Below are 18,173 nucleotides of genomic sequence, written 5' to 3' on the forward strand. Positions count from 1 at the left end.
ATGCGAGCGCCACGGTTGGGCAGTTGGCCAACTATCAAATTTTGAAAAAGACCGTTAAATCGGTGTACGATGTGAATTATCAGAGTGTTACGTCTGTTTGTCTGTGTAAATAGGTTATCAGGATAATTAGAATAGTGAGTAGGCTATGATTTTGTTCAGAGGCAGTTTTGTGACAGAAATTGTAGGAGATAGACGTAAAAAATAAAATTTAAAAAACGAAAAAAATAGTTTTATCCTTTTTGGACGCGTGCCTTCTGAATCCCTAATTCCGCGGACTTCGGGATTGTCCGCTGGGTCACGACATGGCGCAAAAGCTCCCGCGACAAAAGAAGGAGAATTTGAAGCTTCTGGAAGAAACCTGGAATTCAACTGTTGAGAGGAGGTACCGCAACGAGTATCGATCAGGCCTATCAAGAGATGTCCTGTTGGGAAACAGCTGCCTACACATCGACGGTTCTGAGATGTTACCAGGTGACTTGCTTTTCAAAAGCTGGATGAAGTATACAGGACAAGTATACAGGACAGGACAAGAACCAGCTTAATGTGATAAGTATGAACATAAATGTTGAAAATCATTCGCTGAATCGCTGAATCATTCGCTGAATCGAATCGAATTAGAAAATATTACTTTGCTTGAGAACTTTGCATTCCTGAACGATACCGCATGCTGGACTCTTCTGACTGCGATCGTTGCGCACGGGATAGTGCTCTTGGTGAATTCTGAGAAATTCTTCTAACCTGATCAATAGAACCGGCAGCAACTTCTTGAACGCTTGAATGAGTTTTCGCATACATTTCCTCGTAGATACTCTCTATCTCGACAGCTCTCATTTTGCCCAGAAAATAAGCAACAGAATCGCCCTTTCTAAAGATGTTCCTACTAATTTCTTCGTATCGTTGGCATGTGATTGGAGCTAACGAGTCTGGAATAACAAAGAGGAGAAACGTCAAAATTGGAACAGCCGATTTGCTGTCATCCCCATAGTTCCAATCGAGCAGGAGACCTGTCAAAACGACCAGGATTCGCCACTTTGGTATGCTCGAGACACTTTAATTGGAGCGTGTAAAAACTGAACTTTTAACGTAACGTCACCAATAAAAACTGCTTGTCTGCGTAGTGTTCTATAAGCACTTTAATTTATGTTCATCCATTTCAATGTTGGCCATTTCGGACCACACTGTGCTAGATTTGTGTACAAGTTTTTCAAGTATGTATTAGAAAAAAAACTAAATCACGACCACCAAAACTGTGTTATGTATTCACAAAATTGTTGATTGTACTTATCAAATGCATTATTTGTGAAGGATGTGTTAGCAGATTTGAAAATAGGTTCAAATTTTGAGCAATAATTATTCGCAATAAAACAAATGCTGCTGAGTGCGAAGTCTATTCATATTTAGGTTTATATTCTAAATAAATTCGAGGGGCTGGTGTATTCTACGAGGTACATAATAGATTTTTTCCGTTACGTATTGAAACCATTTAAAAAACGTTCCGCGTGAGGCCTATTTTTTTATTTTGCATTTCTGTAGTAAATTAGACGATTGATTCGATCAAGTATAGCATTCAAAACTCTTGCATTGAAATTGTAGCGACTTGTTAAAGTCTGTGGGTAACTCGTTCCATAGATTGAACAACGGATTCATAAAAGAAAACCTCTGAGTTGGTTGATTAGTAGAATCTTGGCCTCAATGAATGATGCATTGAAAACCTCTGAGTTGGTTGCACTAGGTATTTTGGTTACAACTTGAACGCAATAAACGAATTCATAGAATAACCTCTGAGTTGGTTAGTATGTCACTTCTTGAACTCAACCTCTGTGTTGGTTGATAAGTTCAATCCTGGCTTCTATGAAATGCGAAAACCTCTGAGCGGGTTGGTAAGTCGCATAGTGGACTCAATAACGGATTCATAGAACAACCTCTGAGTTGGTTGATTATTAGAATCCTGGCCTCAATAAAGGATGCATTGAAAACCTCTGAGTTGGTTAGTAAGTTGCATCTTGGACTCAATAACGGATTCATAAAATGACCTCTGAGTTGGTTCATTAGTAGAATCCTGGCCTCAATAAAGGATGCATTTAAAACCTCTGAGTTGGTTGATAAGTCGCATTCTGGACTCAATAACGGATTCATACAAAAACCTCTGCGTTGGTTGAATACTAGAATACTGGCCTCAGCTAAAGACGCATTGAATCTCTGAGTTGGTTGGTAAATCGCATCTTGGTCTCAACAATCCTGGCGGCTGGCACACAAAAAAGAGACTAACAGATCAATACCATATGAACAGGAGCGGAACTGAGCAGGACACCAGGTTGAACAGCGACAAAACCGAGCTTGATTTTCAGCAGCAAATAACAGCCTTCATTCAAGTACACAAAGAAGAAGCATGAAATCACCGCAGAAACAATCAATACTTCCTTCAAGAATGCTGCATATCGAAGCATGTTGTCATTGTGATAAGTATATGAATACGATATGTATGAACATCGTTTTAATCATTGTTTTCTGTTATTTATTTTGCAAATTAAATGTTTATTAACATGATATTTTTTTTTCAGTGCAGAAACTGATGACAGAGATAACATAAAGAATTCGTCATGGACCACCATTTCTTGCTGCTGGGAGAATTAAAAACATGGAAGAAAATGTGGAAAATCACAATTTTGTATTTAAAAAAAAATATTGTAAATAATAGGGTTAAGAGTAGACAAGGGAGGCAATGTAGAGAATGAGAATAATAGCCAGGAATGCCAAACATTTCTTGTTTGGTAATGTAAATAGGTTATCAGGATAATTAGAATAGTGAGTAGGCTATGATTTTGTTCAGAGGCAGTTTTGTGACAGAAATTGTAGGAGATAGACGTAAAAAATAAAATTTAAAAAACGAAAAAAATAGTTTTATCCTTTTTGGACGCGTGCCTTCTGAATCCCTAATTCCGCGGACTTCGGGATTGTCCGCTGGGTCACGACAAGGAGCTGCTTCATTTTGAGATTTTTTTGTTCTTTTCATAAGTCTATCTTATGAAATTTTTCATAGCAAGCACGATCAATTTTCATAAGGTATTCTTATGCCATCCATAAGAATTAGTTATAGCAAATTTTCATAAGGTATTTCGATGAATTTCGCTAGTTTTTTTCGCTGAGTGCAGAAATGACTTAAAAAATTCTTCTAAAAAAACGAAAAAAACTTAAATGGGTTTTCTCAAAAAATCTTTCAATGGTTTTTTTTTCAGAAATACGTACGAGAATTCTTTCAGAAAATCATCTACGGATTCCTTCAGAAAGGCTTTCAGCGATTCGTTCAAGTATTTTCCCAGGAAATCCACCAGAGATTTGTTTTGGAATTGCTCTAGGGATTGCATTAAAAATCCCCATATGCATGTCCCCAAGAATTTCTTCAGAGATTCGTCCAGAAAATCCTGCAGAGATTCTAGCAGGAGTTTATACAGAGATTCCTTCGGAATTTCCTCCATAAATATATTCGCCATTTCCTTTAAGGATAACTCCGATAATTTCCCACGGACGCTTGGAAAAATATAATCAGACATATTTCCTAGAAATTTCTACCGAAATCCTATAGAAACATCTCAAGAGTTTATTTCTAGGGATCTTTTCAGACGCCTACCCAAGCGCCTACCTATGCGTTTCTCCAGATATACAGAATTTTATTAAGAAATTCATTCGCAGATTTCTCCAAGAATACATTTAGAAAATCCTCCAAGAATTTTATAAAAGAATTTATCCGGGTATTTTCCTATTATTATATGTTCAGTTCAAAATCGAATTAGCGACATTTTTTCTTTTACTTCTGCTGCTTTTGCCTTGCGTTAAACACAATGTCGGAAGTGCCGCGCTGTATTGTAGGTACACACAAGAATCTCACACAATATGGGTGGAACGGAAGACTTCCGACACAGACAAACAGACGTCTCACTCTACTCACTTCCCATCGTTTCACTTTTTAACGGATTTTTCAAATATTCCGTAGTTCGCTAACTGGCGGGTCTCCAGTTAGACTAGTGGTAAAGGCTATGGATCGCCAATTCGGAGACGGCGGGTTCGATTCCCGTTCCAGTCGGGAAACTTTCCTCGACTCGCTGGGCATAGTGTATCATTGTACTTGCCACACAATGTACAAACTCCATGCAATGGCAGGCAAAGAAAGTCCTTTAATTAATAACTGTGGAAGTGCTCTAAGAACATTAAGTTGAAGAGAGGCAGGCCAAGTTCCAGTGCGAACGTCGAGCCACAAAGAAGAAGAAGAAGAAGAAGTAGTAGTTCGCAAATCGCTCACTCATGGTGCTCGCATCGTTTTTGCTCCTGTTTGACGTTTGCTCACTACCGCCGTCTACTCAGTAGATTTGCATACCACAGCATAATTAGTATTGGGCGATTATGTTTTCGTGACGATGATTTTTATCGCATTTTCTTCCAAGTGACACGTCTGTTTGTCTGTGCTTCCGACTTCAATGCATGAATTGTAGGGAAAACGCTTGAACATCTACGAAACCAATATGATGACATCACTGACATCCAAAGCGCTCTGTCCCCATGGGACTGCAGATGAAGCTCGACAAGTGACCCATACTTTTTTCTGAAGGATGCAAGCACAGACAAACAGACGTAACACTTCGAACATTTTTCGATTCAAATCATAGTCACGAAAACATATTCGCCCAATGCTAAAAGGCCTATGTTTGGCCGACCACCAACTAGGTGGCGGTAGTGAGCAAACGTCAAACTCGAACAAAAACGATGCGAGCGCCACGGTTGGGCAGTTGGCCAACTATCAAATTTTGAAAAAGACCGTTAAATCGGTGTACGATGTGAATTATCAGAGTGTTACGTCTGTTTGTCTGTGATGCAAGGTTGTATGGCAAAGTGTAGCCTGCAAGCAACCAAGCCTTTGGAGCAAACCAAGCTTATATGGATTTACTTGGGATTTACCGTTTTTTAGTCTTTTTTCGATTATTTTTTTATAATTCGGCTTAGAAAAACTATTTTTTCTTGTGTCGCCCGTCAGATGGAGCCATCTATTTTTAGAGATTAACATGACGTTTCGCTAGATTTCTTATTGAAAAACTAGCTTTTTCCATACTTAATACTAGGTATGTAAAATTAAAAACATCGACGCAAAAATATAGTTTCACAAATCACTGCTTCAATTTGATACAGTAAAACGGGGAATCTTTAATAGTTTTTCAGCAAATTTCCTCAATAATTTCTCATGCAACAGTATTTTCCTTAGTTTTATATTTTTAAAGCAAGTACTGGGGTACCTGTTATCGATTGCAATTAAAACATTCGATAAATGTTTTTGACGACTTTTAATTTTTCATATGAGCAAGAATCACATTTTAATTTGAGGGTAACTTTGATAGTGCCCTGGGCTGCAAAACGGTGAGTCGAAAAGGAGAGCGTCCAACATAGCTCTGGTCCTCGCAAATTCCTACCTCATGCTTCCACGGGTCAAGCGAGGACAACGACCGCCAGCTAAGAGTTGTGTGCTTAGCTGGTAGTGCAGCCTGGGAACTGTTGTCCTTCTGACTTCAGCTAGATTGAGGAGGTATTATGTTTCCAGTTCAAAACCGAATTAGCGACATTTTTCTTTTACTTGCGCTGCTTTTGCCTTGCGTTAAACACAATGTCGGAAGTGGGGCGCTGTAAATATTGTACACCTGGTATTCTATACAGCGCCCCACTTCCGACATAGTGTATAACGCAACTTGCGTTACGCAAGGCAAAAGCAGCGGAGGTAAAAGAAAAAATGTCGCTAATTCGGTTTTGAACTGGAAACACAATACGATCCGAGCGTCTGCGGCTCAAACAGCTTCTGTTCCAGCGGCTGAGTAAGAAACGCTGCACCACGCCCAGCTAGATCCAAGGTGGTAGCCCCATCAGCGTGGTCGTCCCAGTGTTGGTTGGGACGTTAAACAGACCTGGCACGATGGCCCTGTGGCGAGATAGGAGTGTTGGCGTAGGCCCAATCATGGGCCCAATAAGCCACCCGTAAAAATCCCCATTGCGAATAACATAGGAGAAAATACGACTAGATATAATCGGCAAAGACCCACGCGACGAAATAAGAGGACTACGATTGGAAACTTGGAACATGGAATTGCAAGTCACTAGGTTTCGCAGGATGTGACAGGATAATTTAAGACGAACTACATCCCCGCAACTTTGACATCGTGGCGTTGCAGGAACTTTGTTGGACTGGACAGAAAGTGTGGAAAAGCGGGCATCGAGTGGCTACCTTCTACCAAAGCTGTGGCACCACCAATGAACTGGGAACAGGATTTGTGTTGGGAAAGATGCGACAACGTGTGATCGGGTGGCAGCCGATCAACGCAAGGATGTGCATGTTGAGAGTTAAGAACCGTTTCTTCAACTACAGCATCATCAACGTCCACTGCCCACACGAAGGGAGACCCAATGACGAGGAAGATGCGTTCTACGCGCAGTTAGAGCAAACATAGGCTTCGCGACTCCGAATCACAGAAACGACTGGTGCGACGGCGAATGTGAACAGTTGAAAAACGAGAAGAATGCAGCATGGGCGAGAATGCTGCAACACCGTACGAGAGCGAATGAGGCACGTTACAGACTGGCGCGGAGCAGGCAGAACTCAGGAGAAGGAGAAGGAAGTCCCAAGCAACACACGAGGGCATTAACAAGTTTCTATAATTTGTTTACAACTATATTGAAAGTTATGCCGTTTGAACCAACCGTCTTAATAACGACTGAATTGCAACGATAAAAGCGCAAGAGGTGGAGTCAATATAAAACATCTGTTCGTGTTATGAGCGGTTCTAGTTTGCAATCATTTTATAACTGAGATACAACTGACAGTCAACTTAAAAATTGGTAACCGATTCGATAACTCATCAACTAGTCATCGCATTCGTCATTGCTAGTGACCATGCATCGTTGCATCAGTGGCTTCGTTTCTGTACTCAATATTTAAGTGCACAAATATATTGAAATTCGGACTGAAAAAGAATGTTAAATTTGTATGCGGCTTCTGATTTAATGTGAAAGTATGCCTTATTGTAATATGCGTCCGCTCGTATCTCTCGCTGGCTAACTATCTGTCAAAACCATCCAAGGTGTTTCATGACATCAGGTATACACCCCTTTCACGGAGACAAATTTCGTTCGTTTGAAACAAAAATATTCATGTTTATTCAGTAAACTGATAAAATATTTAAAACTAAAATATTAATTTTTAAAACAAACTCAATTACATATTGATTTCTCCAATACCCATTGAAGTGCCCCCCGTTCCGCCGTCGAGAACATAAACAAAACTCTCAAGTTCCAGCTGCATCACCCAACAAGATTTCCTCTTGCAAAAAAGGCAAGTTTCACCAAAAGTTTCCACGAAATCCCATTGATTTCGGGAGCGTATGTTATCTACATGATGTTGGCATTGAAAGTGCCACGCGGGAAGTGGATTTTCCTACAGAAGGAAATAATTCTGTAAATTTGATTGGAAAACAAATATTTCCGTAGGGCCGACCTGCCACAAAAAAACAAAAAATTTTATATTTGTTTCTAACATAACCAGTCAGAAGATACATGTTTGTTTCAAAAATGGATTGAATTTGCTTCAAATGTGACGTTCGATTTGCTCCAAACAGTTTTATTTTTGTTGCCAGAACAAATTGACAATTTATTTGAGTTTACCTGAAATATGTTTGATTTTACCATGCTTTTTTCTGCGTGTTAGATCAAGGTTTATCAATGCTTGTCAGGTAGGCTTGTCTAATACACTACAATCCCTCCTTTGAAATAAAAATGCAAATTAGTTTACAAAGTTTGGTTTTATTGCGATAGTCTTCATCTTCAATCTATGAACATCAATATGGCACGTAGTCTTGATATTTCATCGGTGCATTTCGCGTTCGCTTCATTGCTGATGATCTGCGTGAAGTTGTAGGCTGATCTGTTGAGTCTTGCGATTCTGCTTCAGGTTCAGCTTCACACTGGGTTATCGTAGGCCTAGGATCTGGAACATCTGGCGAATCCATAACATCGTCTGGATTATCTTGAACGGGTTCGGGTTCTGCAATCCTTTTCAGATGAGCTGCGCTGCGTCTGTATTGTTTACCGGTGAGCTTCGACTGGATAACAGTATCCGTTCCTTCTTTACGCTTAACAACAAACTCCTCGTTAGCAAAATCCGTATCCAATTTGTTTGCCTTGCGCATCCGTTTAGCGAGCACGGTATCACCTAGCTGTATCTCACTTTCCTTAGCATGCCGTCTTTTATCGCTGTACTCTTTCCCCTTTTCTTTGATGGCAGCATCTCTATCACGAACTCCATCATCTTCCAAAAAATTCGAAATTGTTGGGAGCTTGCTTTTAAGTTGGCGACCAAACATTAACTCTCCTGGAGCTTTGCCCGTGGTTGGATGCTTCGAAGAATGATATGTTAGTAGGTACAGTCGTAGTTCATTCCTCCAATCTTTTCCGAGCTCCTGTGAAATGCGTAATCGCTTCAAGATCGAGCGATTTTGGCGTTCAACCTCTCCGTTGGATTGAGGCCAGTACGGGATGGTATTCAGCAGCTTAATGCCATTAGTTGAGCAGAACTCCCGAAATTCTTCACATTCCGAGCTTATCTGCGGTGCATTGTCAGCTTTCAAGAAAGAGGGAATCCCGTACCGACTGAACATGATCATCAACTCTCGTGTAACATCTTTCGTGGTTGTTGTTTGCATTTCAACGACCTCCATATAGCGACTATAGCAATCAACTACGACTAACAGATGTTGCCCTTCTGGCAGAGGCCCTAAGAAGTCAAGTGCTAGTGTTTGCCAGGGGGATGAAGGAAGACGACTACGGTTCATTGGCTCTGGGGGTTCAGGTGCAGTAACTAAAGTGCAACCTCTACAACGTTTGACGAACCTTTCCACTGCCTGATCCATCTTAGGCCACCACACATTGGATCTCAGATGACCTTTCATCATCACAATACCAGGATGACCCTCATGAGCTGTATTTAGAACCTTCTCTCTCAATTTTACGGGTATGACGATTCGATCGCCGCGAAGTAATACGCCCTGGAAATCACATAACTCATTCGCAACTACCCTGTACTCTATTGGCAAGTTTTTCACATCGTTGTCCTTCAAAACTTCTAGCACCTTAAGAATCTCATCGTCTACTTCTGAAGCTTGTACTATTTCCTTCCAAGTCAGTGCTGTACAGTTTGCAGCCTGCATGACCACTTCTCGAACAAATATTTCCTCAGAAGGGTCGAACGCCTTTGGCTCCTGGACGGATAAGCGAGAAAAAGTGTCGGCAATGTTTTCATTACCTGGGACGTGTACGATATTATAATCGAAAGTTTGCAATCGCAAAACCCACCGTTCAATGCGTGCACAGGGTTTTGACCGCTTAGAAAACAGGAGTTCAAGAACTTTACAGTCAGTTAGAATATCGAATCGCCTGCCGAAAAGATAATACTGGAACCTTTCCACACTCCAAACAACAGCTAACGCCTCCTTCTCGGTTTGGCAGTAACGTCGTTCGGTTTCAGTCAACGATTTAGAAGCGAAACAGCCCACGGTTTGTCATGAAGGTCGTAACGTCTCGGGATTCCTCCGCTAACTCAATCTGCAGGAACGCTTCGCGAATGTCTAATTTACTCCAAATTGTTCCTCTTCCCAATCGCGCCATGTAGTCTTCCACCACCGGCATCGGATGATGTTCACGGAGGACTGCTTCGTTCACCCGCCGAAGATCGAGGCATAATCGCGGCTCACCGTTTGCCTTCCCTACGACGACCAGCGGTGACACCCAGCTAGTGGGGCCTGTTTTATGTTCGATGATGTCACGCTGCAATAGTTCGTTGATTTTGTTCGCAACTGCTTCCTCCAACGGCAACGGAATACGGCGCATCGGTTGGAAAATTGGACTAGCATCAGGGTCCATACGAATATGTGCCACAATTCCTTTTATTTTACTGAACGGCTGTAGAGGGCTCTCGACACGATTGATGTGCAAGCCAACCTGCAAAACTCCCAGTCGTTTTGCTGTCTGGTCTCCAAGGAGGCAACGTTGCCCACCCTTGACAACGAGGAACTCAGCTTGAGTGGTCTTTACTCCGGCGGTAATGTCAGCAACGAAGGATCCCAGAATGGTCAACGGATTATTGCTGCCATACGCCATCAGTACACGGTTACTCCCTTTGGTCGACGACTTCACCGAAACTTGACTATCCTTCATTTTGATCCACGCTGTCTCGCTGATCAAATTGGCATCCGCGCCCGAATCCACCAGCATCTCTGTTGGAATACCACCGACAATACAGGTAAGTGTGTTGGATTCGTTTCCCGAGTAAAAGGCATAATACACCTTGTCGGGTGCCGCAGTTTCTTCGCATTTGGTCGCTTTTTCGATGGCTTCGTGGTTGACACTCTCGATCACTCGAATCTGCTTCTTCTCCGATGCTTCTGTACGTGCTGGCTTTCGTTTGCGACACAGCTTCTCGAAATGCCCGTAGCTTTTACAGCTGTGGCATTGCTTCCCACGTGCCGGGCACGCCAACGAACTTGATAGATGTCCTTGTCGACCGCAATTGAAGCATGTCTTCGTCAATCTCATCTTGCTTGAAGTGGTTTTTACCGCAGCGAACCGATCCCGACTTTGTGAGGCACTGTAAACGTTTCCCGTTGAAGGAGGTTCCGATTGGGTGGTCGTTATCTCCACCAACTGCTGATCCACGCCTTCTTGAGCAATTCCGAGAGCTTCGATGTCCGCAAACGACAAATCCTTCAACAATATCATCCTGCGCACATCGTTCGAAGAACACCCCTCGACAACGGCATCCGTCAAATGAATGGATTTCAAAACCTGCTCGATTTCTGCACCATATTTTTCGAACCCGCACTCGGCCACTTGCTGCTTCAGACGGATGACGAAATCTGCAAATCGCTCACCGGGGTTCTGCTTCATTTGCCGGAGCTTCTTTCGTTCGGAAGTACTTTGATGTCTTGGCTCGAAGAATGCGTCAAGTTTTTCGATCGCCGCATCATACCATCGAGGAATCAAAGTGACCAGCGGGACGTGATCGTGATCTTCCAGGTTTTTGAAAACCGTCTGCAGTGCCGAACCACCTAAGTGCAACATCTTTGCACGCATAACTTTTTGGTCCGTTACGCCGTAGGCCGCAAAATAGCACTCTAATCCTTCCTTCCACGCTTTCCATTCTCGAGCCAGCTTGCTGGCCTCGATTCTATCGCACCGGAAAGTTGGAACAGCCCGCGAATCATCCATCTGAAATACAACAATACAGATACAAAGACGTTCAGTATCAACAATTTCGTACTGTTCAAATATCAACTGGCTGTTTTAGTAGTAGAACACTGATTTGTAAACAAAACCGTATCAATATCGCCTACTTCTGCGACTACAAACACCGACCTAACCTCACTTGTTTGGCCATGAAGCTTCATGACGCCAACTGCTCTACTACTTCGTCTTCACATAACCTATTTCGTGAAACCCAGTTTTCACCTAAATCAGAATACTTCCGATTTTCAGGATGCATGATCATTCCGGGAAATCCCAAGGATTTCCGCCTACTCCTGGAGAATGCTTCCATTCTCCCAAACTTTGCCCCCAGAAGAATTCTAAAAATTCTCGCTAATTTAACAGGGGAAGTCCTTCCGACTTCCGCCTACGCCAGAGAATCGCCCGCATTCTCACAAAGTTTGTCACGGAGAATTCAGCCCAATTCTCGCGTCTGCTGGATCATGCCCAATCCTCCACTTGAAACTCCACCGCAAGTGTGGTTTAGTGCGAAAAACGTTCGTGCCCCAACTTTTTCCGACATGAAAAAGTTTTCTCATATTTACCTTCAGTTTCCAATTTATCTTCGCCGCCAATTGTAATATGCGTCCGCTCGTATCTCTCGCTGGCTAACTATCTGTCAAAACCATCCAAGGTGTTTCATGACATCAGGTATACACCCCTTTAGATCAAGGTTTATCAATGCTTGTCAGGTAGGCTTGTCTAATACACTACACTTATGATTCCATATTTCTCACGCCCCTTAGTGTACATGTCATGTTGGGAGTGCAAATTTATGCAATTTGTGATGAAAATGTACGCCATGCTGCTTTTACTGAGTACATTTTGGCAGCCTATTCAATGCTCTCATAGAAAGCTGAAAATATACTATTTAAAATTGAAAATCCTCCACATCGAAGTTATTTAAGCACGGTTTCCTCAATAAATAAATCAAAATATAATGTATGAAAATTAATTAATTTGAAATTTTCAACAATTATGCTAAACTAGCTGTCCCGGCAAACTTTGTCTTGCCAATCTTGTGGTGGTTTGACAGCTTTTGAGCTAATTCAAGCAACGCACTCTAGATTGGTTTAATTTCGATCGAGTGGATTTTCTTCCCAGCTCATGCAAAGTCAATACTTCATCATTTTTCTTACTTTTTCAGATGATTTTCGTAAATTTTTTTGCATATAAACACAGCCACCATGAATACGAATCAAACTCTGCATAAACCATCCTGATCGGTTCACCCGTTCTTGAGTTTTGTTGCCTCAAAGATACTTCAAACTCATTTATATATATATAGATTAAAATAAAATAACATGGTAAATTTTCATGTGCATTAAGGTTAACCTAAACAACAGAGTGTTTAGACTCTAAGAAAAATCTAAACCTAATAATATAAATACGACACTAAGTCATTTTCTTCTGATTGACCCTAGGCCCAGTTTCCATTGCGTACTGTGCAAAATGATAGGACAAGTATTAATGGTCAAGTAATGATTCCGCATCAAAATTACTTGAGCAGTTCGCAGACGGCAAAGGAAAAATTATAACACTCAAATCAAGGAAAGAAGCAATTTATTATTTTTATTGTAATAATAATAGAACGATTACCGACATGCAGGTCGGCCGAGTCTTCGGGAATTGTTCCGTTTTCAATGAACCGATGATCAATCATTTCAAAGGATTTTGAGCCCGTTTGCCTCGAAGCTACGGTCGTTCCGCGTCGTCTTGTTGGGTGGCGTTATTAAAGTTGACCGATACAAACAAAGCCACAGCCTTGGCCACATCATCCAGCCCGTCGTCATTTTCATAGTGGGTAAAGTTTCCGTATGACGGAATGTTCAAATAAACTGGTAAACCCGTTCTCATTTCTCCGTTGGTCTTGGCGGTGCCTTCTGGCTGGTATTGTACTTCTGATGTTGCAATTCTTGCTGCTGCTGATGCACATCCTAACGCGTTCAGAAAATACAACATCTCATGATCGTCATCGATGACGGAACGTCACCTAGCGGCTTCATCCGGGTCACATAAGCACTGGGATGACCACCGGATTACTCCGCTTCCAGATGCAGCAAATGGTGCTCCTCGGAGGAACTCTTTCTAATCACCGGATGACCAGCATTCGTTGTGTGTTTCACTGCAAGCAAAAAGTACTAAGTTTAATACATAGATTGATTTAGAGATCTATAATGGATGGATTGTTCACACTTACCTGCAGCAGTTTTGGTTTTTTGGCAGTATTTATGGTCGCAAAACTTTTTTTACCATACTTTTCGCAGTTTGCGCCCCTCCTGTCAAAAGTCTTCGTTATGTTCTAAGTTAGTTCCAAGTGTAACAAGATTATAACAGTCAACATAAATGTTTTGGTTTTTAATTGGTTGTAACTGAGATTGGTTGCAACAAGCAGATGTATCTCAGTTATAAATTGGTTCCGCAAGTTTCGACTATCGATGACGTTTATATTGATCTCATTAGCAGTTACAAACATGTTATAACTGAGTGTGGCATGAACGACAGGTTTTTAATAGGTTTTAATATAGGTTTCACATTTTTTAATATTCAGAATCCGAATGAAAACATCCGGAATCACATTATAACTTTTTAATAACTCATTGTTTCATGAAAACTCATTTGCAACTTGTTTGCAACGACGATCATTTCTAATTAAGTTGCAGGTGCTACTTGGGGTATTACCGGAGGAAGGTTTCGTGTGTCCATCTACAAAAAGAGTGACAAGTTGGATTGCGGGAACTACCGCGTGATCACACTACTGAGCGCTGCCTACAAGATACTCTCCCAAATTTTATGCCGCCGTCTGCAAACTTATTTTCATTGTTTATGGGTAGTACGCAGATCGCACGAAATTTCTTGACCTATCTCAATGCGTGAAAAATTCAGACAAGGAATCGCTCAAGAAATAATAAAGCGTCGCTTTATTCCGGATCTTAGGGTCTGTGTCAATTTGCGAATTAAAATTAATTTTCACTTAAACTTGACAGTTCGATAATTATTTCCTTAGGAGAACTGTCAAGTTTAAGTGTTGAACTGTCAAATTTAAGTGAAAATTATTTTTAATTCGCCAATTGACACAGACCCTTAGTACGGAGCTGAAACCAAACGTCAAATCAAATGGGGTTTGCTGTGTTAAAGTTCTTGACCATTCTGGTCACGATTAAATGATGCACTGAACGAAAATTACTTGAGCGATTCCGTTTCAAGTGCATACCTCGCATTAAGATAAAAACAGAAGAAGGACTTTCGAAGAACAGTGAATATGTTACAAGCGTTGTCATTGGGATTTTCCTAAATCCAACAAATTCTTACATTTAATATTAGCTTAGAGTATCTCATACCTTACAGTACAATCATTTGTGTTCTTCAATGCTTGTTGAATTTCTTGTTCCTATATAACCATCCAAATATTACCAAACTTCATACATGAAGTGAGTGCACGGGAGTTAGTTGAAGCTATCAAGAGGGACCGTTTCTCAAGCTCCAAAAAGTGTGAAAAGGTATTTCAGCTCATTACTTGGATATCTTGTTATCAAAGTCTTGGGATTTGCATGTTGGTTGGTCAAATTTGTATTACAATGTTTAGAAATAGTATATATATTCGTTTAGTAAAGGTATATATTAGCTTTGTGTTCTGGGGTAAAAATCAAAAGGTTTCTATCAAAGTTCTGATAAGATGGTTACATTTTCAAAGGGCATGGTTTGTATTTTTACGATAACGATCATATTTTCATAGCATTTGAAGCATCGATTCGAAATAGGCAATTCTTGTTTGGTTGTGATGGTATTATGTGTGAGTAAAGCGATGAATTAAATTTTATTTGAGTAGCATGCATTTGATTTGAAGAAAATAAAAAAAATCATACAGAACCAGGGATTAAGCCTCGATATCGAAATAGTCTGATTATGTCAAGACACTATATTTTTATTTTGGAGGTTTAGGTTAATACAAGGTAAATAACAATCAATGTAATTTGTATTCATTGGTCTCGTCAGGTGATAAATAGATTTATGAGCTCTACTATAAACTTTTTAGCTATGGAGAATGTTTTAGATGCTGAATGACGTTTTGATGACGAAGTTTTTAATCTGTTGAATTTGTGGATGATGATTTACAATATTGAAAGATCGAATTTGCGTAACTGTTTTATTTGAGTGCTGACTTCAAATAATAACTAAATACGTAATTTTATGTCTAACGATGATGGATGGATTGTTGTGTTTCTTTTCTTGTGTTATCGCTGAATAAAAACTATTCATGCACGAATGGGCACTTTCCAGTGTTGTTTAAATACTATACGCCATGATAGTTGAAAGTTGTTGAAATCCAAAGCTGTGAAGTTGAGGTAATGGTCTACTAGACTATGCCACTCCAACCATCAATATGAATACCGACAAGAGTGTTTGTTTGTTTATTTCCGCGGATTTTAACCTTTTATGGGTCATTTATCCCGTGACAAGAGAGCCAGCCTGGAAAATTAGACTAGAAGAAGAAAATGCCTACATTTCGTTGAATTTATTTTGAATTACTTTCAAGTTCTGTACAAACATGTGGAACTGAGGGAGGGAACCGATTTTTTAAAGATAAGAAACCCTGTAAGATTTGCGATGTAGAATCATCAATGCCAGCAAGTCATTAACATTGCAAGAGAAGAATTAGGAAAAATATCGGAACGAATATTGTATTATAGTAGTATTAGTACTGTAACAGTAACAACTTCTTTTCGAGATTCGAAGGTAAGGATTACCCTACTAACAAAAGTAGCTGCATAAAAGCTTATGGAGCAAACGCTTTCGGAAGAAAGCTTGTTTAAGCTCTTATACAGCAAAAATGTTAGTTGGGTAATCTTTAAAAGTGCGCAATAATGCGAAACTTGAGAAAACTCCCTCCATATATATAACACATTTTGAATTGATTATTTAGTAAATAGGATATAACAGGCCCGTGCACAGAAAAGGCGACAAAGGAAGAGTTTTCCCAAATTTCGGCCAAGGGCGGAGGGGCGCCTGGTGTATGCAACATCGGCAATGAGAGGGGTTTAACCCCCAAAACCCCTCCCTTGTGCACGGGCTTGGGATATAATATCTCAACTTCACAGCCTGATTTTTTTTATTTGTTCTCTCTGGTTTGCTCAGCCAAGTATTTTTTTACCATGAGCAAGTTTCAAATTATTGCTTCCAAATGTGCAATACAAATGTTTGTTGCTGTTTCAATTTCTACAGAATATGACAAGAAATCTTTTCTTTTGAGCCGTGTAACAGTTTTGTTTATAATATTTGTAGAAGTTGTCGACATAATAATAAAATTAAGAAAAAAAAATGACAAATTAAATTGTTATGATAGGTAACTATCATAAAAAGAAAGTACATGTAAAAAAAAACAATCGTTTGTATTGAGAAACGAAAAATAAATGAAACAATCGAGAAATACATCGTACTAATAATATTAAAACAAATTCCTTTCTTTAGTATTTATAGCTTCGGGCACAGCCAAATGACGTACGTAATGACCTTTCATAGAGATTAAAGTTTTCAGCAAATAAAAAACCAATAAACTTCTATCATACCCAAACCTATACCAATTTTTCGCATTTCATATAAGCAGAAACCAAATCACCGTTGGGGTGCCGTTTTTTTCTTATTTTTCCCGGTAGCGGAAACATCATCCAACAACAGTCACGCTGCTTACAATTACTTTTGATCAACAAGTTTTAAAATTAACAACAAGCTCCTATCTACGAATATTGTTTCAGTTTTTATGCTCCTTCTCTGATTTATAAATTCTTTCCTTTGCGCATTTGTCACGTTTTATCATCTCGCGGGCTCGAGAGTTTATTATACAAACGCATCATCGGAGAATAACCATTCGTAGCCGTCGGCTGACTGGACTGGACTGGTAGTTTTTTTTTCAACTTTTATTATTCTGTGTCTACATCATATGCAATGCTCAACTTTGAAAGCTCATGCTCCGTTTGTAAAAAAATGTCCTGCCTCGATAGGTCCACTTTGTAATATACGCTGCCATCTCCATCGTACATGTTTGCATATCGTTTCGTTTTTTTTCATATTTAGTATTGTAAGCTACGTTGTATCTTCTCTTTTGGCAAATCCCTTGTAGGATTTTTAATCTTTGCATTATTAATTAATATAATTTAGTATCATGGATCACAATTCACTTCGCATCGATTATTGAATGTTTTGCAATAATCTCCATAAAATTAGTTTTGATTATCAAACGACAACAAAGTTGAACTGAAAGTGCTGAATCAAACTAATGCAACTATTCGACTATATGTTAATCCGCTTTGTTCTCATCTGCACGGTTCTGTGAAACGGAACGAATGTAGGTATGGGTATCCAGCAGCAGAAACGCCCGGCCATTCAATTACTGTATGTTGCAGTCTTCCGTGCCAGATGCATTCTGTATTTGTTGTTTGGTTTTCCGGGACGATCTTCGGATTAAGGATCTGTGAAAGTAAATATTTAATCAATTATGGAATTACTTCGGTGTGAACTCACTGTGATGATATGGATTCCTTGAATTTCTTTTTTATCCTTTGTATCAAGAGAGAATTAATTAATAATGGGGGTCCAGGTGAGAATGATTCTGGCTTCACCAACTAAGAAACATTTTAATGCTAGGTACTGGAATTATTTCTCTGTCAAATTCAAAGAAGAGTCTCGTGGACTCTTATCGTCGAAACGAGTGATCCGTAGTGCTATTCTATGTCGGTAGCCACACGGCAAAGCCCCGACTGTATAGTGTATAGGCTATCCTAAACGTCTTAAACGGTCTTTTTAAAGGGAACTCAAAGTGATAACATCAACTATACAATATTTCTACAGTG

At 40.0% G+C, this 18,173-nt stretch overlaps 3 protein-coding genes across 13 annotated transcripts in view; all 3 read right to left on the reverse strand.

The window, feature by feature from the left end:
- Positions 1-7,865: 7,865 nt before the first annotated feature.
- LOC134286616 (uncharacterized protein K02A2.6-like) lies at positions 7,866-8,744 on the reverse strand. Its single transcript, XM_062848250.1, has one exon. It carries the CDS (start codon positions 8,742-8,744, stop codon positions 7,866-7,868), a length of 879 nt encoding a protein of 292 aa, XP_062704234.1.
- Positions 8,745-9,558: 814 nt separating this feature from the next.
- On the reverse strand, positions 9,559-11,458 carry LOC134286617 (uncharacterized protein K02A2.6-like). Its single transcript, XM_062848251.1, has 2 exons — positions 11,447-11,458; positions 9,559-11,289 (listed from the first exon to the last, which is right to left on the reverse strand). The coding sequence occupies exons 1-2, from the start codon at positions 11,456-11,458 to the stop codon at positions 9,559-9,561; spliced, it is 1,743 nt and encodes a 580-aa protein (XP_062704235.1).
- Positions 11,459-16,059: 4,601 nt separating this feature from the next.
- Positions 16,060-18,173, reverse strand: part of LOC109408233 (GTP-binding protein Di-Ras2) — a 118,009-nt gene continuing 115,895 nt past the window's right edge. For all 11 annotated transcript variants that reach the window (XM_019681494.3, XM_019681493.3, XM_062852000.1 and 8 more), the window contains exon 6: positions 16,060-17,792. In XM_019681494.3, the coding sequence (XP_019537039.1) occupies positions 17,711-17,792 (82 nt within the window). In that variant the 3' untranslated portion in view covers positions 16,060-17,710. The remainder of the gene's footprint in view (positions 17,793-18,173) is intronic.

The sequence above is a fragment of the Aedes albopictus genome, chromosome 2 (assembly GCF_035046485.1).
Source record: "Aedes albopictus strain Foshan chromosome 2, AalbF5, whole genome shotgun sequence".
Classification (NCBI taxonomy): Eukaryota; Metazoa; Arthropoda; class Insecta; order Diptera; family Culicidae; genus Aedes; species Aedes albopictus.